Consider the following 27,232-nt stretch of genomic DNA (forward strand, 5'->3'; position numbering starts at 1 on the left):
GTTATATATAAATTAAGATAAATATATTAAAAAAATATAATAAAATATTAATATTAATTTTTTATTCTTCTAAAAATAAGATAAAAGTAAAAATATAAATTAAATAAATTTTTTATTAATAAAAAATGTTATAAAATAATGTTGAGTTATAACACGTTTTTTCAGTTAATTTTAGTGTCATGTATTGTTTCAAAATTATAATAGATTAAAATACACAATTAATTTTTATATTCAAAAATTATATTTTAATTTTTATACAAATATTTTATTATTAGTAAATTTTTTAAGTATATATACTAATTCGTAAATAATTATTAACTATACAAATTAAATGTATAATTTAAACAAAATATAATTAGACAATGTGCAAAACGCAATGAAATAAAATAAATAGACAGAAAAAATTATAAAAATAAAAATAAAAATATACAAATATAATATAAATTTTTCAAAATTAAGAATAAGAATAATATAAAAATATAGTTTATTCTATTTCATCCACTGTTGAAACGATTAAATAAAAATTATATTTCAATTTACTCCATTCACGTATTTTTCATTATCTTCCGTGCAAGAGATAATTAAAATCTTTAACTCTGATAAATATACAAAATCAATGTTTAATATCTTTTCCTTTTTGTCAAGTTATGTTTGACGAAAACAAGTACATTGTTTACAAAATAAGAATGTTTGAAATACTTTAAAATTTTAAAAACTTAAAATATATTTTTCACCTTTAAATATAAATTTCTTTACCTTGGTTCTCAAATTTTTTTTATTTTTACTAATCCTTAATATAACAAACACAACTTAAAAATGACGCAATATATATAAATATCATATTTAATAACACTATTTTGTCATAACATATAATGCGACATTACCAATAAAATTTAAAAGAAATTGCAAACAGTGCAATTAATCTAAAGGTTAAAATATAGTGTACTTAATTATAATAATTATTATTTTTGTTAATGGGGAGGGGAATTTGGGGGAAAATGTGAAAATTTTGAGGAACTAGGATTTAAACTAAAACTAAAATTATAGATGAAATATAGTAACACAGTACATAGTATATAGTTGACTGACACTTGACAATGATAAACCAAACAGGCAGCGTAGGACTAGTCCTCAAATTCGCTGCAGCTTTCAAAAATAGAAAGCACAAAACCAAAAAAGAAAAAGCCTTGCCACCGTCGATCAAGAACCCAGTTCTGAGAACAAAAGTTCCGAGACGACGGGGCAGACCTGACACAAACACCGAAAAACAAGTTCACTGGACGAAAAATGGAAATATTACTAACAAGAAACCATTTATTGTAGTCATGAAGATATAGGTTTCTTGATAAACCATCCTGCACGATTCACTTGCCCTTCTTCTGTGCAGCCTTGGTGATCTTAGCTCCAGTTGGATCCTTCTTCTCCACCGACTTGATGACTCCCACGGCCACAGTTTGACGCATGTCTCTCACAGCAAAACGACCAAGAGGAGGATACTCAGAGAAAGTTTCAACCACCATGGGCTTGGTGGGAATCATCTTCACAAAACCGGCATCTCCATTCTTCAGGAACTTGGGCTCCTTCTCAAGCTCTTTGCCAGATCGCCTGTCAATCTTAGTCATCAATTCAGCAAACTTGACAGCAATGTGGGAGGTGTGGCAATCAAGTACTGGTGCATAGCCACTTCCAATCTGCCCAGGGTGATTCATGATGATAACTTGGGATGTGAAGTTAGCAGCCTCCTTGGCAGGGTCATCCTTGGAGTTTGAGGCTACATAACCACGCTTGAGATCCTTGACAGCAACGTTCTTGACGTTGAATCCCACATTGTCACCAGGAAGGGCCTCTTGAAGAGCTTCATGGTGCATCTCCACAGACTTGACTTCAGTTGTCAGTCCAGATGGTGCAAAAGTAACGACCATTCCAGGTTTCAAGATACCGGTTTCAACTCGCCCTACAGGCACTGTTCCAATTCCTCCGATCTTGTAGACATCCTGAAGGGGTAATCGGAGAGGCTTGTCTGATGGCCTCTTGGGCTCATTGATCTGGTCAAGGGCCTCAAGAAGGGTTGGACCCTTGTACCAGTCAAGGTTTGTGGACCTCTCAATCATGTTATCTCCCTCAAAACCAGAGATGGGAACAAAAGGTATCTTGTCAGGGTTATATCCAACCTTCTTCAAGTAGGAAGAAACTTCCTTCACAATTTCATCATATCTAGCTTTGGAGTACTTAGGAGTGGTAGCATCAATCTGTTCAAGGAAGCCATAAAAAAGAAGTCAGATAAATTAATTGGAAAAACAATCGACTACAACTAAATATGGCTTTAAAGTGCAGGTAGATAAAGGCAGCCATGTACCTTGTTACAGCAGCAAATCATCTGCCTAACACCAAGAGTGAAAGCAAGAAGAGCATGTTCACGAGTCTGTCCATCCTTGGAAATTCCAGCTTCAAAACCACCAGTAGTGGAGTCAATGATAAGAACAGCACAGTCAGCTTGAGATGTTCCAGTAATCATGTTCTTAATGAAATCCCTGTGTCCGGGAGCATCAATCACAGTGCAGTAGTACTTAGTTGTCTCAAACTTCCACAGGGCAATATCAATAGTGATTCCTCTTTCACGCTCAGCCTTAAGCTTGTCAAGCACCCAGGCATACTTGAATGACCTCTTGTTCATCTCAGCAGCTTCTTTCTCAAATCTCTCAATGACACGCTTGTCAATACCTCCGAGCTTGTAGATCAAGTGGCCGGTGGTAGTTGACTTCCCAGAGTCGACGTGGCCAATGACCACAATGTTAATGTGAATCTTCTCTTTACCCATTATGACTAAAATCTCAAAGCAAGAAAGATCTGCAATTTCAACGCCAAAAACAAGCATCTAAGAACAAAACAAATTCAACTAATTATCACCGCCTTCCCCAAAATTACAAACCTTAATAATCATAAACAAGAAACATCAGCTATCCGACAAATCAAAAACACAATTCGAATCAGCAAAATTGATCAAATACAGTATGACTATAAAAATCATAGGAGGTATAATAACATCATTATGTTTATCTATACCACCGAGAAAGACACCGTTCCCATGCTGAAAACAACGATACCCAGGTCAACATACAATCGATTACCAACAAAGAAAAACCATGACTCAAATATGCAAGGTTTTCGCACGAATTAGATTCATAAATAATATTTAACAAGCCCATGAATCCAAACCAGAATCAAATAAAAAAAAACCAACCACACTTAACTATACACCATAGTGAAATAGATAGACCTAACTACGTAAACAATTGAATTGAGGGAATTGTTTATTGATGAACAGAACACGGATAACGAGGAGAATTTAGAGGACCTTGAAAAAAGAAACTGCGGTAAAAGCTTGGCAGCGAAGAGAATGAATGATGCTGAAAGGAAAACAGAGGTGCTTGTGTTTGATATAGCGTAGCTTGTTCTTTTTGTGTTGACGGAATTGCCCCTCCTTTTGCTTTATATTTCCAGGTTGTATCCTGACATTCTGCTGAAGTGGCGGTAAGTGAAACCCCTTCCCCACGCAAACGGTCGTTGAGTCGTCAACCGCTTGCGCCGCAAGATAGAATCAGTTATTGTCCATAATCCATAATATTTAATTATTTATATTTTATACAATTTATTATGTAATTGTTTTCATTAATTATTTGACTAGATGTATTTATTTTCTATTTTTAAAATATTATCTCATAAATTTAAATTTATTTTAAATATTTTTTATTAGATACTGAAAATATATATTTTTTTGATTAACTAAATTTTAAGATCATGTAATCTTAACTATTCTTGATTTAAATTTGACTTTCAGATCTAAAAGTATAATTTTTTGAATGATAATCTTTTTAAAAACCTCATCGAGTGAACATATTTTCAGGAGATGGTTTGCTTTCTTATCTTTTTTTTTTATTATAGAACATTTATTGCTTTCTTATCTTTTTTATTATTATTATAGAACATTTATATTATATTATTTAATTTAAAATTTATCAGTTTAGTTATTTTTATTTAATATGCTATAATATTTTGTAAGTGTGAGTTCTGAAAAAATTCAGTTTTTTTAAACGAGACTATATTTAAGAATTAGTTACCTTTTTCTGTTAATTGAAATGACTTTTTTATATTAAGTATTAATTTTTTAATCTAATACCCTTTTTTTATTAAACGAGATTTAAAAGTCTAAGAACAAAACAAAAATCTAGGCCAAGAAAATCTAATATTATTTTAAAGAAAGAATTTTTAATACTTTATATTGTAATTTAATTACTTTCATTATTTTTGTTTTTTAATTCAATGATCATTTATTAATTTTTATATATGATCTGTTAATATTAATTCTTAAATGAAAACATTTTTAAGAGCTTTTAAATGAAAGTATTTTAGAAATTAACTATCTTTCTCGTAATGCTAATAAATAATTTTTTATATTAAGCATTGACTTTGTAATTTAACATTAAATTTTTTATTATATTTTAGCTAATATAATAGAATTATTTTTATTAATTACAACATTTACTCTTTCTAAGAATTGTCAAATTGCAAAACAATCAAAAAATATATTTTCAATTATATATTAAAAATATTTTAATTCATTATACACGTTCAATGTAAAAAAATTCAATACATCTTAATTTAATAAACTTTTTATATAATATTTCTTCAATTTTGAATTATTTATTTATTTTTGAGTAAACAAGGAAATTTAAAAAAACAGAAAATCATAAATAAATTTTTCTTTTAAATTTAATTGTGTTAATATATTTTTTATTAATAAATTTTAATTTAAAAGGTTTTTTTTTATCTTAATTGAAAGTTCACAATTACTAATATGCTATTTTTTAGAGGGGTCTAAATTAAATATCTAAAACTTTTTAAAATAAAACAAAATATTTAAATTATATTATATCGTCTTATATTTAATATGATTTATTTGATGAATGTAATAAAATAATAACATAAAAATTAGATAAAAATATAATATAATATGACAAAATAACCTACTACATGTATTATGCTAGATTATATATATATATATATATATATATATATATATATATAACAGGATTTTATGACAATTACTTTACTTATTAAAATAGTAGCTACACAATTAATTAAGTATTTATTCATCAAACTCATACAAGGTATTTAGAGTGGTAAGTTTGCAAGTATTTATTATTTTATTTTAATTTACAATATCATATATGTTTTAAAGTGTATATAGTAACTAAAGTTGTTTCTACAGTAATTATTACATGACTTATTTAAATATTTTTGTTTTTGAAAATTTTCAAGTTATTATTTTATTTATTTATTTTTAATTAGCTTTATTAATATCTTCATAGTTTTTCATTTTCAAAAATTTTAAATTTTTATAATTAGTTTTAAATAAACAAAATATGATAAAAATTATAGAGACTTTGATCATTATTAAAATATACACGTTTTTATTACATATTACTTCTAAGAATATAATGTGTTCATTTTTTTTTCTTTCATTAAGTATCAACATTTTAATAAGGACACATTTAGAATATAAGAATTACTCTAATTATTAAATCACATTATTACAATTACTCTTTATTTTTTTTTTCACATCTTAACACTTATTAGTTATTATCCATAATTTATAATATTTAATTTTTTATATTTTATACAATTTATTATATAAATTTTTGTATTATTTATTTAACTAGATAAAAAAAATAGCTTCTTTTGAATTACTTTCAATGTATGTGCTATCAAAGCCCTTCTTTAATATCAACTAGACTTCCAGTAAAACAACCCTGAGCTCAACAACAAGGAGAAAGCAATAGTCAATATCAGAGTAGAATCCAACTAAAAATTGATCGCAGCAGTCCCTAGCAAGACTTTCACAAACAACAGTTCCTATGGACTTAGAAGTAACTCTATCAACATTTACCTTGACTTGAAGGAATCTATTTTATATCAGAAACAAGCCCAATGATGGATTTAAACCTATTCCTATAATAAAAATTGTAAAAACCAAAATCAAAATATATTTTCTACACTAGATTGCTTGACTCAACAGAATAACTTTAAAATATAAAAACAATCATACCAAAAAGTATATTCTATAAATAAAAAATTGTTGGATATTGCTCAAACTAGATTGTTTTTTTGAGAAGAATTTATATTATGGTATTTTAATTTTATTCACTAAAATTATGACTAAATACTCAATTAAGTATTCATTAATCAAACTCATAAAGTATTTGGAGTTGCAATTTTTTGCAAGTGATTTTATTTTAATTTACAATATCATATATGTTTCTAAGTGTATATAGTAATTAAAGTATTTTCTACAATAATTATTACATAACTTTTTAAATATTTTTGTTTTTGAAAATTTTCAAGTTATTACTTTATTTATTTTCTTTTAATTAGATTGATTAATATCTTCATAGTTTTTCATTTTCAAAAACTTTCAATTTTTATAATTAGTTTTAAATAAACAAAATGTGATGGAAAATATATTAATTTTAATCATTATTAAAATATATACATTTTTATTACATATTACTTCTCAAAATATAATGTGTTCATTACCTCATATTAGATGTAACAAACGTTGATGATTTTTTTATAAAAAAAAAGTCATGAAAGTTTACTTTATTACTCTTGCTGATCAAGAAAAATATAATTGTACTTTAAAATTATATTACTACACGTTATTTTATTACCTTTTATTCTTATGCTTATATGTTTTAATAAAAAATGTGATATTTATATAATTTAACTGTGTGTGGTTAATTAAGAATGTATTCAATAAACTTCCACTATCTTATAATATGAAAAATTTGTTTATAAATTAATAAAACAAATACAATTCTTTCCTGCCCAGTGGTTCAGAACATTCGATTTAGAAAAAAAAAATTAATTCTTAATAAATCATAAAAGTATATAGTATCACATAATATTAAAATTTTCTTTATAAAAATAATAAAACAAATACAATTCTTTCCTGCCCAGTAGATCAGAACATACGATTTAGAAAAAAATAATTCTTAATAGATCATAGAATTATACAGTTTCACATATATCAATCATCGTAAAACATTACATTAAATTATTTCATACTAATATAAATTTTATAATTTAAATTATCAAATATCTTTTATGTTTAAATAAACTTACAATGAAAATACAAGGTTAAAAGTATTAGCAACATTTTTTTTTCATCCCGATTTAATCGGACCCGGGTTAGTTAACCCGTCTTTAAATTAGTTAACCAGGCATCATAAGGCAGCAACTTATTAAATCATGTCGACACAAACGCAGCAAAAATTCACAAATTAAAGTAGAATTTAAAACAAGAACACATAATAGAAATAAGAACATAACATACGACATTAAAAAACCAAATCTACAGCGTAGGACTAGTCCTAAAATTCGCTGCAGCTCACAAAACTGTATCAAGTGTTCTTGCAGGCACATTAAAATAAAAATAAGGCATATAATGGAAAATAGAAAAAGCCTTGCCACCGTCGATCAAGAACCCAGTTCTGGGAACAAAAGTTGCGAGATGACGGTGCAGACCTGACAGCAACTCCGATAAACAAGTTCACTAGACGAAACACACAACTACTACGAACAAGAAACCAATTATTGTAGTCATAAGGATAGAGTGTTCCCGATAAACCATCCTGCACGATTCACTTGCCCTTCTTTTGTGCAGCCTTGGTGACCTTAGCTCCAGTGGGATCCTTCTTCTCCACGTTCTTGATGACTCCCACAGCCACAGTTTGACGCATGTCTCTCACAGCAAAACGACCAAGTGGAGGATACTCAGAGAAAGTTTCAACCACCATGGGCTTGGTGGGAATCATCTTCACAAAACCGGCGTCTCCATTCTTCAGGAACTTGGGCTCCTTCTCAAGCTCTTTGCCAGATCGCCTGTCAATCTTAGTGACAAGTTCGGCAAACTTGACAGCAATGTGGGAGGTGTGGCAATCAAGTACTGGTGCATAGCCATTTCCAATCTGCCCAGGGTGATTCATGATGATAACTTGGGAGGTGAAGTTAGCAGCCTCCTTGGCAGGGTCATCCTTGGAGTTTGAGGCAACAAAACCACGCTTGAGATCCTTGACAGCAACGTTCTTGACGTTGAATCCCACGTTGTCACCAGGAAGGGCCTCTTGAAGAGCTTCATGGTGCATCTCCACCGACTTAACTTCAGTTGTCAGCCCAGTTGGCCCAAAAGTAACAACCATTCCAGGTTTCAAGATACCGGTTTCAACTCGCCCCACAGGCACTGTTCCAATACCTCCAATCTTGTAGACATCCTGAAGGGGTAATCGGAGAGGCTTGTCTGATGGCCTTTTGGGCTCATTGATCTGGTCGAGGGCCTCAAGAAGGGTTGGACCCTTGTACCAGTCAAGGTTTGTGGACCTCTCAATCATGTTATCTCCCTCAAAACCAGAGATGGGAACAAAAGGGATTTTGTCAGGGTTATATCCAACCTTCTTCAAGTAGGAAGAAACTTCCTTCACAATTTCATCATATCTAGCCTTGGAGTACTTAGGAGTGGTAGCATCCATCTGTTCAAACAAGTCAGAAATAAAAAGTTCAATAAATTAATTAAAAAACTCAACTACCACTAAATATGCCTTTAAAATGCAGGCAGACAAAGAGAGCAGCCATAAACCTTGTTGCAGCAGCAAATCATCTGCTTCACACCAAGAGTGAAAGCAAGAAGAGCATGTTCACGAGTCTGTCCATCCTTGGAAATTCCAGCTTCAAAACCACCAGTAGTGGAGTCAATGATAAGAACAGCGCAGTCAGCTTGGGATGTTCCAGTAATCATGTTCTTAATGAAATCCCTGTGTCCGGGAGCATCAATGACAGTGCAGTAGTACTTAGTTGTCTCAAACTTCCACAGGGCAATATCAATAGTGATTCCTCTTTCACGCTCAGCCTTAAGCTTGTCAAGCACCCAGGCATACTTGAATGACCTCTTGTTCATCTCAGCAGCTTCTTTCTCAAATCTCTCAATGACACGCTTGTCAATACCTCCGAGCTTGTAGATCAAGTGGCCGGTGGTAGTTGACTTCCCAGAGTCGACGTGGCCAATGACCACAATGTTAATGTGAACCTTCTCTTTACCCATTATGACTTAAATCTCAAAGCAAGAAAGATCTGCAATTGTAACACAAACAACAACCATCTCAGAACACAACAAATTATCATCGCCTTCCCCAAAATCGTACATCTCAATACTCACAAAGGAGAAAAAAAGATCAGACGATCTTAACATAGACATTATCAACTAGCCGAAAAATAGTAAACACAACTAAAACAAACTATATTGATCATACAAAGCAGAAACCACTAGTTAAAGCAGATCGGGTAAATGCAGTTTGACTATAAAAATAATACGAACATATTTTTAACCCTAAAACATCATATTCATTGTATTCAAATGACCGTATGTTCAGCTATTCCATCAGGTAAGACCCTGTGCCCTCAGTTAAAAACGACTATACCCAGATCTATATACAATGGATAATCAACAAAAACTTCTAAAACAAATATGCATAGTCTTTACACAATCAAGCTTCATATATTCGATTAAAGACACATAAGATTAACCAAAAAAACAAATAAAAGAACATAAACCAAAACATAATCATCCAGCAGCATAATCAAATAGACAAACTGAAGCGCATGGACACATCAAAGGATTAAAGAATGACGATAAGAACGTGGTCAAGAAGGGAATTGTGGAAGAGAGAACCTTGAAGAAAGAAGCTGCGCTAAAACCCTAGCCGCAAGGAAGAGAGTGTGAGTGCTGAAAAGAGACGCGCTTGACTGGTGAGGTAAGAGGGGCTATATAATACAACTGGTTCCCCTGTGTTTACGGATTTACCCTTGATTTTTGCCTTATGATTCCAGCTGTATCCTCATAATTGTGCTTACGTGGCGGTAATTGAAACCCTTTCCCACGACAATCGCTTCTTGCATTATCTCCAACGGCGGCACAAGATACAGATTACGGAATTAGGGTTGTCTGTTACAATCCACCAATCTATTTTAAATAATAATAATAAGTAAAGAGAATTAATTAAAATAGATTATTTAAATAAACGTTTTTTAGATAAAATGGGTTAATTTTAAGGTCATATTTAAATTTTTTAAAATTAATTAATTTTAATTCTTATATTCTATTCAAAATCGTCATTTTCGTATTTTTATAATTCTTCTTAAAATTTTATATTTTAGTATATATTCTTTTTAAGAATTATAGTAAAAAAAAGTCTAAAATGTAACTTGATATTTTTAATAATAATAATAATATAAATTAATTTACTAATTTTTATATTATGAATTTAAAATATCGTTTATGATAGAAAATAAATATTTATATGAATTGTTTAGATTTTCTCGTTAAAACTACTTTCCAAATGTTATCTCCTGATTTTAATTTATTTTAAATTTAAAATAAAAATTTAAATATTAATGTGCTATATTAAATTCTAGATATTTTAAAAAAAATTAAATTTTTATAAATATTAACGTGCTGTATTAAAATTTAGTTTCTTTGAATTGTAAATTATTAATGAATATAAAATAATTTTTTTATTTTAAAATTTTAAAAGCGTTATCTCATTAAATTATGTTATATTTTACATTTAACATAATAAAAGTTTATTATGTTTTACAAAAATTTATGTATAAATTTTTCAAAATTTTAAATTACTCATGTAATATGCAATATATTCATTCGTTGTAAATAATCAAGATGCTATTTTTAAAATATATAATAATATTAAAATAAAAAATTTAGATTAATCAATTAAATTTAAATATAATATTTTAAAAAGTATTAAACAGTTAACATAAAATAAAATGCGTGGCTTATTTTTAAAAATTCACAGATCCTTTCATTAAAAGCAAATATTTAAGATTAGTTTATAAAATAAAATTTACTCGTATATCCCGATACTAATATATTATGTGATAGTTATTCTAATCACTAAATAAATCCCCAAACAATCAATAATCCATTAGTTAAGCATTCATTCGTAAATCTTGAATTAAGCATTCAAAATTTTCTTTTTGTTGTCTTGGTTGATAAGTTGAATTGCAAAATTAATTGAACATCTTGTTTGAAAACTTGAGTTCATTTTCTGAGTTACAATTTACAAATGCTATTAATTTCTCACTTTAGCTAATTTTAAAGACATTAAATGAGAGAAACACTCCCTCTTCCAAATTATTATGATTTAATTTATTTTAGTAAAATTCTTTTAAGTATATATTTTCTTTGTACATAATAGATATTACAATTTTTATTTTTTACAAAATTTTATTTTAATGTATAAAATATAATATCTTTCGTCCACATCATCGATTTAAGTTTTTCTTATACAACTGTGACAACACGTTCTTTCTGAATTCTGCATATTATGCTTTTGAATTCTTTTAAGTTATTTCTCCATTTATTTTGTATTTATTAACTTTATTAATTTTTTTTACTTTCCATTTTTTCAAATTTTAAACAAATAACAACGAATTTATTGGTTTTAATAAATTATTAAAATATATACTTACTTTATTCACGTATAAATCCTAAATAAAAAGTATACTTTTTATAGTTTGTTTTAATTGTAAAACACATAGAAATTGAAAGTGTAATAATTGTTTATAAATCATAAAAGTGTAGTTTATTATTTATATAAATAAAAAATGAAAATAAGTTTTGTATTAATAAAATATCAATAATTACTAGTTCAACCCATTTATAAAATTTTATCTTATAATTTTACCATTACAAGTTTCCACGGAGGGAAGATTTGAATTGTATTTATTTAAATTACTTTTTGCATGCTTAATTAAAAAAATTAAAAAAAAATTATATTACGTATACATTTAACTTTTAAATAACCTATTCTCATTTTTTTTAGCCAAAAAAAAAATAACTCTTAAAATATATATAAATTTTTACAACGTATATTGATAATAAAAAAAACAAATAAATACATATTAATACGATACAAGGAATTGTGATTTTGACTTGTTTATAAAAGTATATTAATTATTAACAAATGGCTTGTGTACAATTATATATTTAAAATGACAATAAGTTTGGATGCTAACTGATAAATGGGTTGATTCTATTTACTTATTCAATACATGTATTTAATGTAGAATGTCTTACGAGTGCCATGCACTTGATTAGTTTGTCTGCATTTATTTTCATTTTTTATTTATAGTGTATAAAATTTGGGAACATTCAGTTGAAACTCTGAATATTGGATGTGATAATAGGCATTGCAATGACCAAACGATGCATAGGGTGATGGTGTTTATCTTGATTTAAGGTGTTCATTCATGGTGCAAATGATCCTATAGAATAGGAAGTTAGAACCTGCAAAAACACCCATGGAAACGACCAAGAAGTACTTAAAAATAGATGGTGCACTAACTTTCAAGAACAACGTGCTTTTAAAATACTATTTTTTTTATCATTGGGCAAGACGCTAGGCCCATAAAATAAAATAGTTTAAGCCAGTTATCTATTAGCGAAAAAAAATATAAATATTATCTCAACAATTAAAAGAAAATGTTAAAAAAATTGTGTCAAATGCATGTCACTTGGCATTTATCATGTTAAAACTTATAGTTATCAAGGGTTGCTTAATGTAAAAATCAATTTGTTAGTTGGTGAAAAACTTTTATTTTTGTATGTTTAACCATTTTGAATTAGGTAATAATGCTAGTTAAGGGGAGGGAAGGTGATATCTTTGTGCGCTTTCTTCTCTACTCCCTTAACCTATGCAATGGGAATTACCACTTGCATTGTCAACCTAATTGGAATGGTAAAATATATTAAAATATTTTTTTTCTTCTAAATATTTTTGTTACCTAAATGAATATTACATTTGTAACGAGACATAAGATAAATTATTCGTTCTAACATGTTTTTTATTAGAATTTACTATGCAGATATATTCTAAAAGTAAACAAGAGTTTGAACTTATACTTAAATGCCTTATATAAAATGGTTTAGGTTTTGTCTTGTAGTTGATTTTTTAAAATAATGGAAAAGAAGTTAAAGACTTATGTAGTGTTTAGTTATATTTAAACATTTTTAGATAAAAGAATGAGTATTTATAAATTATCATAATATCATATTTTTAAGTTTCTAATTTAGAGAGTTATTAAATTTTGTGTATGTTAATTTGTATACGTATAAAGAAAATCTTATTTGTGGCATAGTATACATAGATGACAGCCACTAAATTATAGTCTAGACAAAAGTAAAGAGGTAAAATATTCATTTATTACATATTTATATAAACATTAAATTTATTTAAATTTAAATTCATTTCAATGTTATAAATTATGATTTTTCATACTAGAACACAATTTAACGTGTATAACACACTCGAATTGTTTTAATTTGAACTTTGTTTTTCTAAAATGTGAAAAATTTTAACATGATACTTTACCATTAGACAGCTCACCCATTTCTTAAGCAAATTGGGGCTTAGTTATTTTCTAATTTTTTTAAAAAAATATTAATTATTAAAATAATATTATTTTAAAACATATTTCCTAATTGAGACTTTTTTTTTTTTTACTTCACCACTAGTTTTATAATTCGTAGGTAATTGAAGATAACAAAAATCTCTAATATTGCACCAAGGGATTTATACGAAATTGATTTAGAAAGGAATTTAATCCAAGCCCAGCTGAGATGAAAATTACATGAAAACAATTTCGTCATAAAAAAAAAGACAGAGGACTAATTTTCATATAATTATATATTTTGATTGCTAGAAATCAACCCATGACATACTAAATCATATATAAAAAAGACCATTCAAATCATTTGACTTAGGACCATTCTCGAAGAAAACTTGGCAGAAGTTGATCAAACTAAATTCTAAATTCTAAAAGAACATTTTACACCTATTCTTATAGTTCTATGCCTAATTGTTTTTATATTCATTATTTGTCATTTTTAATAATTTTCTTATTTTTACATTTAATCCTTTATTATATATTTTATATCATTTTTTAGTTCTATTTTTCTCTCTTCTTTTGTTTTTTATAATTATCATCTACTTGAAGGGATCTTGTTCCAGTTGAATAAGACAATTATAAGCAACAAAATTTTCTCTTCAAATATTTAACGTTGTTGCATTCAATAAGACTAGAAAAGTTCTTGCCAGTTAAAATGATATTTTCGTACTTAATAAAAAAATTTAAATGATAAACATTTTGAAACTTTTACTATTAAAAAAATTAATTTTTCCATTATTTTTTATCTGTAATTTATATAACCATTGTTAATTTTAAATATTGCTCATAGTTTAAATAACTGTAGTTAAATTTAAATATTTTTTACAATTTATTATAATAATCATAGTTATCTAATTAATGACAGTTGTAGAAAATCTCAGTTAAAATATTTTTTTACCCGTTTATTATAATAACTTGTCTCTGTCCGCAACTACCATTCTCTTCCAATCCAAAAAACATAATCCTATTATATTTTTAAAGGTTTGTGCTCTTTCTCAACTCCTCTTTTAGCATCATCTCTCTAATAACTTCTCTTTAAATCAATTTCATACTTCTTCTTTTTGTTGCACAAAGGTTCAATTCAATCTTTCTATTATCTCTCAATCACGTATGATTTTTGTTTTATATTTGTGTTTATGTTTAAGTTACGTTCTCATGGATTCTTTGAGATAGATTCTTGTAGTATTGAATTTTTTGATACACAAAGTTGTATTTTATTTCTTATTCTTGATCAAGTTGAATATATCCTTAATTATTTCAAATTTTTTTTCTTTAGTCATAATCAACCAGTTAACCTACTAAGTTAATGTATAAGTGTGTTTTTAGAAGTTATTGTAAAGAAGAAAATGATATAAAAAAGAATAATTTTTTATAAATTAAAATTAACTTATAATTATCTATTTTTTTAAAGTTACTCCCGTTTAACTCCTTTACAACTTGTAAAAATAAATTATTTTTAACTTACAAAATAAATTTAATTCATTTCTATATTATTTTTCTTCTGTTAAACTAACTTATTAATAAGTTAACCTAGAAGTGACCTAAGTATTTAATAGGCAAACCGCTCCCTCAATTTAATTTTTGGAATCATATCGCAATTCTTTGACATGTGTTGCTTAAGTTTCAAATTGTAAATATTTTAAGGTCACCAACAAAAATCAAGTCACATAGCTATAGCAAGTCAGAGACGACCATCGAGTCTACTTTCCTCATTTATCAGCACAAAATAACAAAAAACAAGTCAATATCAATACCCCATACCATTGAGTGTAAGGAAAAAGGCAGAAGAGAATAAACTGCATGTTTTGCTGAACATGTGCCGGCTCCAAAGATGTTAACTGTGCCAAACAGTGTATAAATTATAAGTACTTCTATGAGATGTGGGACCTTAGTGTTAACTATGAGGCAAGGAGCCAAACACAAACTTATATCAGACATGTGGTAACAACCTAAGCAGCCTCCATTAAACTATATAAATAAAACTTTAGAATGAAAGCATTGCTTTCTCCATAAGCATAAATATAATTTCATCTAGAAGCACTTTGAATCATCCATCATATATATATGACCTCCTTTTCAGCCTTTGGCGCCTGCTCTTCTAGAATTGTTAATTAAACTGTTAAATTTGGATACCTTGTTATAATTTATTCCTATTCATCTAGATGATATCGACACCAATACCGTCAACAACCTCTCTCTCTCTCTCTCTCTCTCTAAATCTCTTATATATATATTGAGAATACTTGAACAGATCAAGACACCCCATAAGCAGCTAGAAAAATATTCTTCACATCAATATTCCCATTCCCTTTTGTTTTTATACATCTTTTAGTGTAAGTATCAATGGCGGCTAAAGAATTTTACTCAACCGAAGAAGCAGGAAACGAAGAAAGCACTTTGCTGCACGACCCATATGAAGAAGAAGAAGCTCTATCTCTTTGTGATCTTCCAATTTATGGTGACTCAGTTTCATCTCAATGGGGTGGTGATCATGATTTCTCCAAAGAGAATGGAAATAATAACAAGGTGGAGGATAATGATGATGATTTCTTCGAGTTCTTCAGTGAAGAATTCACGACCTCATCAACTCGTGACAACATAGTCTTTTGTGGCAAACTCATTCCCTTCAAAGACCCTCCCCGTGTTGAAAGCAAAACTAGTGTTCAAAAAGGTGCTATTTTTCAATGGAAGCCACAGCCATTAGACAAAGCAAAAAGACCCACTTGGAAGAAAGGAGAATTAGAAGAAGCAAAGCGTTCAAAGAGTTTTAGATGTGAGTACACATCGATGGGTAAGGTGTCGCTTGTGAGGAGTGCCACAAAATCTAGATGGTTTTTGTTTATGTTTGGGATGTCAAAGTTGTCCTCTACCACTGAGATGGAACTAAGAGACATTAGAAAAAGACAAAGCCGGAGAGTACCAGCGACCATGTTTCCGGCACCGGAGAGTGGGAAAGAAGTCACCGTCAAGGGGAGGAGGAACTGCAAAGGGATGTGGAAGATTTTTAAGTCAATATCATTTGTGTTGGGCTGCAGTAGTAGTAAGATTGCAAACGACGTCGTAGTAGAGGCTGGTTTAGTGTGATTTTTGAAGTAGATGGATAGATATTAGACAGAGTCTTTGTAGACATCAAAGAAATTAAGAAAGAAAGCAAAATCGATGCTCTTTTGCTTTCATGTGGGTTGTAACAATTTGTGTAAAACCTGATTGAAATACCACTTTTTTTTGGGGTAATTAAGAATTTTGTCTATATATACCCTTAGGTATAAACAAATATTTTACATTGACATTATTAAAAATAAAAGCAAAATTGCTGAGATAAATTAGTATACGACACATATTGAATATTTAGTGGTCCTAGTCATAAAAGGCACCGATACCTACTCAAATCCATTATTACAAAAACGTTAATATACAATAGCATAAATTTTGATTTTTAAATAATAAACGTTTAAATTTAATTTGAACTGGATTGAATAAATATAGTGTTATTTAACTTGGATTAGTCATCAATTCGGTTAAAATATTAGGTTATAGATTACTATTTCAATTCATAAAATGTTTCTAAATTAATTAGAACTAATTTAAGATAACGATGACAATGATAATAATAATAAGATTAAATTATATATTTAATTTTTATAATTTACACATATTTACAAATTAGTCTATATATTTTAAAAAATTATAATTTAATCTTTATATAAATATTTTTCATATAAAAAATACAATATTTATTATATTTAATATATAAAATTTATACTATAGCTTAAAATTTTAGAAGATTTTTATTATAAAATAAATTTTAATTTTTTTATCATAATACAAGTAAGAAATTTTTATTAATTAATTTAAAATTTTCTTAACTGATTTTTTACTATTTTTAGATAAAAAATATATATTAAGGTATACTTATTTTTTTTAATCTTATTATATTGACTCAAAAAAATTAGTATGTCTGGATATTTATTTAAGAGTTTTGTTAATTTCAGTCTTTAGGTTAAGTTTAAGCATCCAAAAATAAAAAAATTTTGTGAAAAAATATACAATTATTATATTGAAATTATAAAAATATAATAAATACTTATATTTCAAATAAAATTTTACTATCAACTTTTATTTAATTATAATATTTTTTTATTATATTTTTATTAATTTATGTATTTAATAAATTATTAAGTTTTATTAATAAATTTATCAGTATTTTAAAAATTTATGATTCTTTTATTTGATGACTATTTTTAATTTCTTTAAACAAATTCACTAAAAATGTTATTTTTAGTTAAAATATTTTTAATTTATATAGTTAATACTTGTTTACAAGTTGGTCCTTACATTTAAAAAGATTTATATTTTAATTTATACGTGAATATTTTATTATGTTTTAATTTTTACTGATACAACTTTATTAACTATATGGATCAAAATGTAACAAAATAGTCATATGCGGATTAAAACACAAATTTTAAAAATATTTAAACTATTTTATAAATAATTATCAACTATAAAGATAAAATGTATAATTTAACCTAATAATAATAATATTATTATACAAAAAAATTATAATTTTTTAAATACAATATTAATATTGTTTTTAATATAATAATTTGACACAACTATTAGCTTTCCGTTTTTTATTTTTCCTTTGAAATTCTAACGATAGTTTATTGATTGCAAAAGCACGTGGAGCTCAAGCAAGATTATTCATATTTTAAAATACAGAAACATCTATTATAAGATAAATATTTCTGAACAAAATTTTCAACATTTGTGCAAGAGAAAGCTTTCAGCAGTTTGTTGCCTCATACGAAAAGAAGAAAGCTAATGTCTTACATGGTGCCAGAGACAGTGGTGTTAGGTTGCAGAGGAGGAGGTTCAAGTAGCTTTTTAATGATGGAGGCTCATCTAACATTTGAAGGTTGACTTGTTCGATTTTCAGGCCATTTTCGTTAAATTGGCTGATTTATACCTGTTTATATTGATTTAAATGCATATCCAATCTTTTCTGTTCACTAAACTGATCATTGGTCTTTTAACACATTTATAAATTTTATATTTAAAAGATCTCAAAGTTAGTTTAATTAATAAAAATACATTTTACTAGTAATTTACTACATTGAAAATTTTTGAAAGAAATCAAAATGTCATTTAATTGGATAACTAATTAAAAATATATTGTTTGCATTTAATATAAAAGTTTGGATTTTGATTAAAATAAAAAAAAATAACTTTTTCTCTTTATTTTTTCATTTTTTGTATTATTTCTATGATACTCGTAAATTTAAGAGAATATTTTATATTTTCTTTAGATCAATAAGTATAATTCATTTGATATTTTAAAGATAAAAAAGTATTAATATTTTTTTAATTAAATTATTAACTCTATTATTTATCACTATAAAACTAACCCTATTATTTATTACTGTAAGTGAAAATTATTTTATTTGTGAGAGAAAATAGCAAATATTTTCATTTATAAGGGATACCTTAATTTTACTTTTTTCTTTTTTCGTCATTTTCTTTGAAATATGAAAAAATAAACTAATTTATAAATAGAAATTCTGTGATAACAAATGAGAAAGACCCATAATTATGTAAAATGGGAAATATACATAAAGGTCATCTCAATGATGTCGTTATAAATGAAGACGACTCAAATATGTTATATAATTATAGAATTAAAAAAAACGAAAATACATAAAAAAAATATTTTAGGAGTAAAATGGATTTTTTTTCTTGTGTATATAATATTTAACTGTGACACATGTTGACAGCTAGGAATATCATTCTTCCCAAAACTTAGGATGGATCAATCCCATCAATGCTTCTATGTCTGATGAAGCCATTGCTTGACTTGCCGAATGTTGATTCCATCTCCTGAATTGTTTATTTTGATTACGTTTCTGGTAATTAGAACTAGAAGAATTAGCCGGCTTAGTTGGAGTATTGAATCATTTCTAATCAAATATGTTTAACTGAATTTATAAATACGAGCCAATTATAGATAAAATATAAACATAGTTATATTTAGAAAATTGACCGATGTTTTTAAAACAAAAAAAGTTAATCTTGTTTAATTTTTTTTTTAATAGGTATAAACCCAAGTTTTATTTAATTCAGACCATCATTGTAGTAATGTCAAGTTGATAATTCTACCAATAAGGATTATAGGTTAAGAAAGTAACTGCTTATTATTCAGGAAAATAGGAATATATAAGAACAATGTCAGTTGAATTTTCTTTATATTCTTTTTGAAAAAGTAAAAGCCGACTTGAAACCATGAAAAACTGAAAAAGACAACCAAGGAAAGGAGTATGTTATTTTGTTACATGTTTTTTTGTTTTTTTGGGTACGTTGTTATTTATTAACGTTAATTAGGAGTCACAACTCACAAACTTATCCTAATACCCAATCCTTGCTGTAATAGATTCATTCGTTGAAGTTTTCTCCTTCCCTCCTCCTTTTTGTTCCTTCTTTCTCTTCACAGGGCATGTGCTTTCATTTGCAGAGAGATTTGTGACTCTCATGCAAAGGTGTTGAAATTTGAAAAACTTCAATTTTGTTCTTTTTCTCATGCATTTTGTCCCTTGTTATCCTTGTTTTCTACTTTTCTCATATGGGTTTAATGGTTTTTGGAATTATGTCATCTGGGTTCTTTTCATTGTTCAGCGCATGGCTAAATTTGTAACTTACAAAATTTTTTGGTAAATTTACCATGAAATTAGGCGTTCAAAATTGGTGCTTTTGACCATATTTTGATGGCCTTTTGAATTCTGTTTTCCTGGTTCTTCCTCGTTGATCATTCCGTTGCATTGATGAAACGGATGAAAGTCCTTGCATTTTCTTTGTTGAAGGGGTGTTTTTTCTATTTAGTTTCTGTTTCTAGTCCTTTTCATTAATGGGACTGAGCATATTCAACATTTATTGAAAATGAATCATACATCTGCTTCCAACATTTATGATCTCCATTTTGAGGTTCTATTGAAATTTCCATGGCTCTTCCCTTTTGTTTTCATTAACGATTAGCTAGGAATTCAACGTGCATGAAATTGAAACAAGAGGTTTTTAGCGGTGCTACATTTATTTACATTTAACACAACTTTTGTTCATCTATTCTCTTTTTGATTTCCCTTTTATGAACTATTCATTTTATGTTGTTTGGCTTGTCATTGATTCAATTTTGTTTTTTTTTTTTCAATGAAGATAAAGGAACTACACATGGGGAGGAAAGGGGGTTGGTTTTCTGCAGTGAAGAGAATTTTCAGTTCTGATTCCAAAAAGGATCAGGTTTGTGAAAACATTCGTTACATTACCACTGACATGAATATAAGAAAATAATATCATGAAATGGGAGAAGATTCTGATCCAAAACAATTTATTTTTGATCATATAAAACAGAAACCTCATCATCATAAGTCGAAGATAGCATGTTTTGGGCATCATCATCCTGAGGATCTAGAAAGGGAAACTGAAGGAGTAGCAATTGTTGCTCCCTCACTTCCACCTAGAAAAGACAAAAAACCAAGAAGTGAGGCAGAGAACGAACAGAGCAAGCAAGCTTTTTCTTTGGTTTTGGCAACTGCTGTGGCTGCAGGAGCTGCCGTTGCTGCTGCTCAAGCTGCTGCAGAGGTTGCTCGTCTCACAAGTGTGCCTCGTTACCCAGGAAAAACCGATGAAGAAGTAGCAGCCATTAAGATTCAGAAGACATATCGTGGACACTTGGTATGTGGACTTGTTATCCTATTTATTTGGGACAGTGCTATACCAACAACTAACTACACACAAAATGTTCATACCCCACTTTGTGACAAATATCTATGGGTCCCTGGTCGTACTTTATGAATTTCATTTAGTTGTTATAAGGGTGTGTCTATTGCCTTTTCTATTTAAGTGATATTTGTCCGAAATATTTTCTTTTCCTTTTTGATAATTATATTAATGATAGAATTATTTTTGAAAAAAATAACTTAAATATGATTGAATATAGATACGTTTTTATGATAAACTTACAACTTATAAATGTATGACAACTCATCAAGAAAACTGATATTTGGAAGAAAAAAAAAAGTGGAGTTTTTGCATATAATTGTTTAAGAACTAAAGATACATTAAAATAGGAATAAAGAAGAAAGTAAACTAAAATCGTCGAGTTATTTAAATCTTATCTTAAAAATTTTAATTAGTCTATAGTCACTTTACTCAGACAAGAATGACATGACATGTTCACAGTTGATATAGTATAGGAATATGTGCTATAATTATATTGGAATTCAAAAACATTCAATTTCTTTTACCGTGGAGAGAATTTGTATCTGTACAGCAACAACTTTCGGTGAATTTTTATGTATGAGAGTTGTTGTTATGTGGCTTTTCAGGCAAGAAGAAAATTGCGTGGCTTGAGAGGATTGGCGAGGTTGAAAACATTGGTGCAAGGACAATCTGTTCAACGGCAAGCAGCTACCACCTTACAATGCATGCAAACTCTTTCACGATTGCAGGCTCAGGTTCGTGCACGGAGGATCAAAATGTCTGAGCAGAATCAGGCTCTTCAAAGGCAAATGCAGCAGAAACGTGAAAAGGAACTGCAAAATGCCGTAAGCACTTTATGAGTAGATATCTATTATGATGCAACTTATGTTGAAAATTGAAATGCATGTTATAGGGGAGGACTTTAGTGAGTTCCGCTGATATAGTTGTGATTTGCCTCATAGAAAATTTGTCCTTTATAGTAATGTCTTTGTTTTATTGCTTGCAAATGCGTGTTTCACCTTGTATAGTTTTGAGCTAGTTTATGACAAATTGTCAATTTTTTTTTCTTTTTTCTTTGTTCTACATTTTTTGTTTATCATCCCCTTCAAAACTTGTGATAATATTAACTTTTTTACACTTCTTTTAAAATGTGTACTAAATTGGCAACTACTTTTGCATCAGGCTGGAGAAAAATGGGATGATAGCTCGCATTCAAAGGAGCAAATTGAAGCAAAGTTGTTGAACAGGCAAGTAGCTGCTATGAGAAGAGAGAGGGCCTTGGCCTATGCATCAACACATCAGGTAGAAGACTGCCTCTTCTTTATTTACTTTTTATTTTAGTAGAACAAGAGAAACAAGTTCTGAACTCAGAAGCATTTTAAAGTCCTGTATCTAAGCCCATGCACAAAGAAGTCCAGTTTGATTTTCCTACAGTAGTAGATTGCTTCATGTGTGTTTACAATCTCATCCCCATCATTTTTTATACAGAAATAATATGTAATTTAGAACCTTTATGGTTTTTCTTTTTCAATCCAATAGTTTGCCAACATATGATTGATATTGTGATTCTTCAATGAACAATTATCAAAGATTCTAAAGCTTAGGTGCTTATGTCAGGCCTACATGATATACATTTGTACTGTTCCCAACCTTAGTTTGGATAGAATTTTGAAGTGTAAATAAACTCCTGCACTTTCCGAGTCATTAATGTAGAATTTTGTTGAAAATGAAAACTGGAAAATAGACTGAAAATGCAGTAAAATTGCATTAAATTGGTCTCTGCATGTACATTTTTTTTCATGTGGGTAGATTCCATATTTCTAATAATATAAATGATTTTTTCTATTGATAATCAATTGCTTTCTCCAACAGCAAACGTGGAAGAACACTTCAAAACCTTCAAATGCCACATTTATGGATCCAAACAATCCCCACTGGGGCTGGAACTGGCTAGAGCGATGGATGGCTGCAAGGCCATGGGAGGGACAAAACACTATGTATCACAATGGTCATGCACCTACAAAGAGTGCTGCAAAACACACCATGTCAGTTAGTGAAATCACAAAATTGTACTCTCTCCGTGATCAGAACCATGATGTTAAGAACTCCCCTACAAGCCAAAAAGCAAGCCGTCCTCGCAGCCACATTTCCCCTTCAACACTATCTTCAAAGGCCTCATCAACTAATGGAACAAAGGAAAAGGCTGATTCAAGTCCAAAGGGTGGTTCATGGGGTGGTGATGATGATCCAAAAAGCATGTTTAGCAAAGTCTCAGAAAACAATCGCAGGCATAGCATTGCAGTTCCAGTAAAAGATAATGAGAGCCTTGCAAGCTCATCACCTGCTTTAACAACTCACACAAACACACCGCCACCCACAAAGGTTGTAACAAAAGCCAAGTCCAAAGTGCGTAGTCTATCATCTGGCGTACATAGAAATGGAACACCTGAAAAGGAATCTAACATTCCTTCAAAAAAGAGGCTTTCTTTCTCAGCTTCTCCAGCTGCTTCAAGAAGGCATTCTGTTCCACCTAAGGTTGGAAATTTGGGTTCCAATAAGAATGTTGGTACCATCCCTGAGGAGAAAATGAAAATGAAAAATGGAGGGAGCAGATAGAGATCCATCATGCATGCCAATTGGTGCACTTAGTATAGAATTATGAATGAAGAAGAATCAGATAAATGGTTGTATCATCTTTGATAGTTGTTTCTATCAACTTTTTCTTCAGAAGCCATGTTGTTGGTGCCATGGGGAGTACGATAGAATAAAAATTGGCCGATCAAGCAATCATTTATTACCACTGTTGTCTTCATAATCAATGTAGACAGCTTTGTCTTTTACTTCTTAACTGCATGATTCAAACAATTGATATACTAGTTTTATAACTATATTTTTAATTTTTTTTAAATATAAAATCTTGTACTTCATTATTTTATTTGTTGAGTGTTTATCAGTTATCATTGTAAAGTGTTTTCTAGACCATGGTTCAGGTTGCGACCATGCTAAATCTATTGTCTTTGGAATCTGACACCGGATATGTGATTTGGGACATATCCATAAAATTACGTTTACTTTATCTTTCTAATAATTTTCTTATTATTATATAAAAATATAAAATATATTAAATACTTTCTTTATTTAATAATTAAAAGAATTTATAAAATAAAAAGATAAAAAAATTCAAAATTATTCAATCATAATATGCACTTACTCGTACATTAATTAAACACTCTTTAACCCCTATTTTATTATTGATTAAAATTTATTAAAAATTACAAAAATTAAAAAAAAATTATTTTTAAATTAATAAATTTTAGTTAATAATTAAAAATGTATTAAAAAGTTAAAGCATATCTATTAGACATTATATAAATAAATTTTCGTTAATTTTTAAACAAGACCTTTTATGTTTTGGGAAAATACACCTTAAATCATGTTAAATGAAAATATAATTACATGTGATTTTTACTCTTAAGTTTTTTAAAAATAATTTAGTCATATATTTTGTTATTATTATTGCATAAAATGTCTAATTGCTTTGATAATAAAAAAATATAAAATAATTTAAAAGTATTAAAAAAGTGACAACAGTAGCATTTTCCTTTTAGAAATGTAGAGATGTGTCACATTCAAATAAAGAAGTTAGGGGAGACAAATTTCAATTTTTTGTTGTCAATTAATTATTAGATAACCGTTTGATGGATCCACTCGAAGCCATCCACGCTTCATTCGAATCTTTAGATAACTATTATACGCCAGTTTGACGCAATTTATTTATTTATTTTCTTGTTTCATCTTGTTATTTATGTTTATTTCGCATTATGTTAAATTAAAAATAACATATGTGCTAATAAAAAAATAATACAAATAGCATACACACCTTTTTTTAATCTAAATTTCAGTGATTAGAGATTAATTTTTATTTCAAATAATTTGTTAAGGAGATAGACCTGTTTAAAGAATAAACTCATATTTTTCATGCGTCTTTTTAATTCTACAATACTAGAATTTTTCAATGATACATAATTTTTTTAAGCTAATTCAATTATAATATATGATTTTTGTGAATTAATTATTTTCTGTATATTAATATTTTTAACTGGGTCAAATTTAGAAAATACTTGTTTGTAACATTGGACTTCTTTTCTTTTTTTTTCAATCCCAATTAATTTTTTTATTCTAGTCACAGTTTTCTAACACTATGTGCGTGATCGAATTATGGAATTTTCTTACTGCTGAGAATATCGATCTATATATTATAAATAAATAAAATGATCTAATAATAATATATAAATTATATTTTTATTAATTTTATTTTAAATTAGAAAAGAAAATTATTACTTAACTTTCTTTTATTATTTAATATAAATTTGTAAATTTTTCAATAATCTTTATGTTTATATTTATAATTTTTTATTAACTTATATAATATAAGCTTTTAATTTTTTTTACAAATGCCATTATTTATATAAAATTCATAATATTTAATATATTATCTTTATTATTTTAAAATAAAATATTTTTAAAAAATAACATTTTAAAAAATTTATCATACATTAGATATTCATTTTAAAATAAAATATCTATGGATGACGGTGAGATGGGGCTGTCAAATCAAAACAAACGAGAGAGGAAGAGAACCATGCAAAATGGGGAAAGTGCATTATACATTTGTTCACGTTGTTTTTTTAGTTTTTGGGAAGTGAGATTCGTTCATGTTTGTTTTAGTGTTAAAAAGCATTTTACAGACAATTTTTAAAAAATGCATCATTTTAATATAAATCAATAGTTCAAATTAATCCAAATATACACATCCATTATATTTAATAATTTGATTTTTCACAATTTTAAAATAAAATAATCCAAAGAAAAATCGATATTTATATTTTTAATTCAGAGTATTCGAAAAATCTGCACCCATAGAGAAGCTTAGAAGATGTGTGGTTAGATGCAGAAGAGAAACAGTGGATGAAAACTAGAATGCATGATGTTTATTGGCAAATATATAACCACTTGGCATGAAGCAGACCATTCAAAAACATTCTCAACCTAATGTCTAATATAATAATATATTTGGAGCAAATTGTCCATGCAAGTTGTGCTCTTTTACAATAAGCATTTAGTGTGTGTGCGTGTCTTTTCCTTTGTTGTTTTGTACATGTTCATTCCTTCCATGGAAAGAAAAAAAGAAGCTTGAGTTGAATTGAATGAACAATGGTTACCATTTCATTTCAATGTTATCTGATTATTTAATAATAGCATCGTCAACCACTAAGAAGGGTAATCAAATCACCCTGCACTGTGGTGCCAACTCTGGTGTCCCCAATCCTCAGTCCTACATGCCCTTACGTCAGCTATTATCCATTCACATTCATTATCCAAAACAATAAATTTTTCTTTGAAATTACCATCCCTAGAAGACCTTTGTATAATAATAATTTTCTTAACTCTAATTTAAATATATAAAAGTAATGTTTTTTTTTGTTAAAATTATATTAGTTACACTAAAATTATAAAAATGTGATAAATATTTTTCTAATAAAACTTAATTTAGAAATTAATGGTAATATATTTTTTTTATTTAATTACACAAACATTTATAACAATAATATTTTTGGAATTATTTATTATTACATATAAATTCTTAAAAATGACACTGTACATAATGTTGGGTATAATTATATTTGATTTTTTCTTACTTTTTATTTTTTATACACATATGTGAAAAAATACTCTAAAATTAAAGAAATAATATTTACTTGTCTTAATTTTATATTAATTTTTCTTACACATACATAACATAGTACTGAGTTAATTAACATTAGCATAATACACAATTACTTAACGTAGTACTGAAAATATTGCATTTAATATCAAATATAAGAAAAATCTGGAGAAGATGGGTTGT

General features: G+C 28.0%; 3 protein-coding genes across 6 annotated transcripts; 1 reads left to right on the top strand and 2 right to left on the bottom strand.

Annotated features, from left to right (window-relative positions):
• Window positions 1–1,012: 1,012 nt before the first annotated feature.
• LOC113873640 (elongation factor 1-alpha-like) lies at window positions 1,013–3,409 on the bottom strand. Of its 3 annotated transcripts, none has more exons than XM_027511852.1 (3): window positions 3,356–3,405; window positions 2,357–2,847; window positions 1,013–2,249 (listed from the first exon to the last, which is right to left on the bottom strand). In XM_027511852.1, the coding sequence occupies exons 2-3, from the start codon at window positions 2,816–2,818 to the stop codon at window positions 1,365–1,367; spliced, it is 1,347 nt and encodes a 448-aa protein (XP_027367653.1). In that variant the 5' UTR covers window positions 2,819–2,847; window positions 3,356–3,405; the 3' UTR covers window positions 1,013–1,364. The 3 variants fall into 3 exon arrangements, with proteins under 3 accessions (XP_027367653.1, XP_027367654.1, XP_027367652.1); XM_027511851.1 differs by having other exon boundaries at window positions 1,022–2,249; window positions 3,252–3,403; XM_027511853.1 differs by having other exon boundaries at window positions 2,357–3,409.
• A 3,932-nt stretch (window positions 3,410–7,341) lies between these two features.
• Window positions 7,342–9,911, bottom strand: LOC113873641 (elongation factor 1-alpha-like). The gene is made up of 3 exons (XM_027511854.1): window positions 9,782–9,911; window positions 8,693–9,183; window positions 7,342–8,585 (listed from the first exon to the last, which is right to left on the bottom strand). The coding sequence occupies exons 2-3, from the start codon at window positions 9,152–9,154 to the stop codon at window positions 7,701–7,703; spliced, it is 1,347 nt and encodes a 448-aa protein (XP_027367655.1). The 5' UTR covers window positions 9,155–9,183; window positions 9,782–9,911; the 3' UTR covers window positions 7,342–7,700.
• A 10,089-nt stretch (window positions 9,912–20,000) lies between these two features.
• Window positions 20,001–24,229, top strand: LOC113872895 (protein IQ-DOMAIN 1). 2 transcript variants are annotated; one of them, XM_027510772.1, is made up of 6 exons: window positions 20,001–20,108; window positions 20,779–20,862; window positions 20,974–21,297; window positions 21,951–22,169; window positions 22,507–22,626; window positions 23,197–24,229. In XM_027510772.1, exons 2-6 carry the CDS (start codon window positions 20,794–20,796, stop codon window positions 23,938–23,940), a joined length of 1,476 nt encoding a protein of 491 aa, XP_027366573.1. In that variant the 5' UTR covers window positions 20,001–20,108; window positions 20,779–20,793; the 3' UTR covers window positions 23,941–24,229. The 2 variants fall into 2 exon arrangements, with proteins under 2 accessions (XP_027366573.1, XP_027366574.1); XM_027510773.1 differs by lacking the exon at window positions 20,001–20,108 and having other exon boundaries at window positions 20,782–20,862; window positions 21,951–22,176; window positions 22,502–22,626; window positions 23,197–24,065.
• Window positions 24,230–27,232: the final 3,003 nt, after the last annotated feature.

This window comes from Abrus precatorius, unplaced genomic scaffold, assembly GCF_003935025.1.
Source record: "Abrus precatorius isolate BTA unplaced genomic scaffold, Abrus_2018 Scaffold7, whole genome shotgun sequence".
NCBI classification, from domain to species: domain Eukaryota; kingdom Viridiplantae; phylum Streptophyta; class Magnoliopsida; order Fabales; family Fabaceae; genus Abrus; species Abrus precatorius.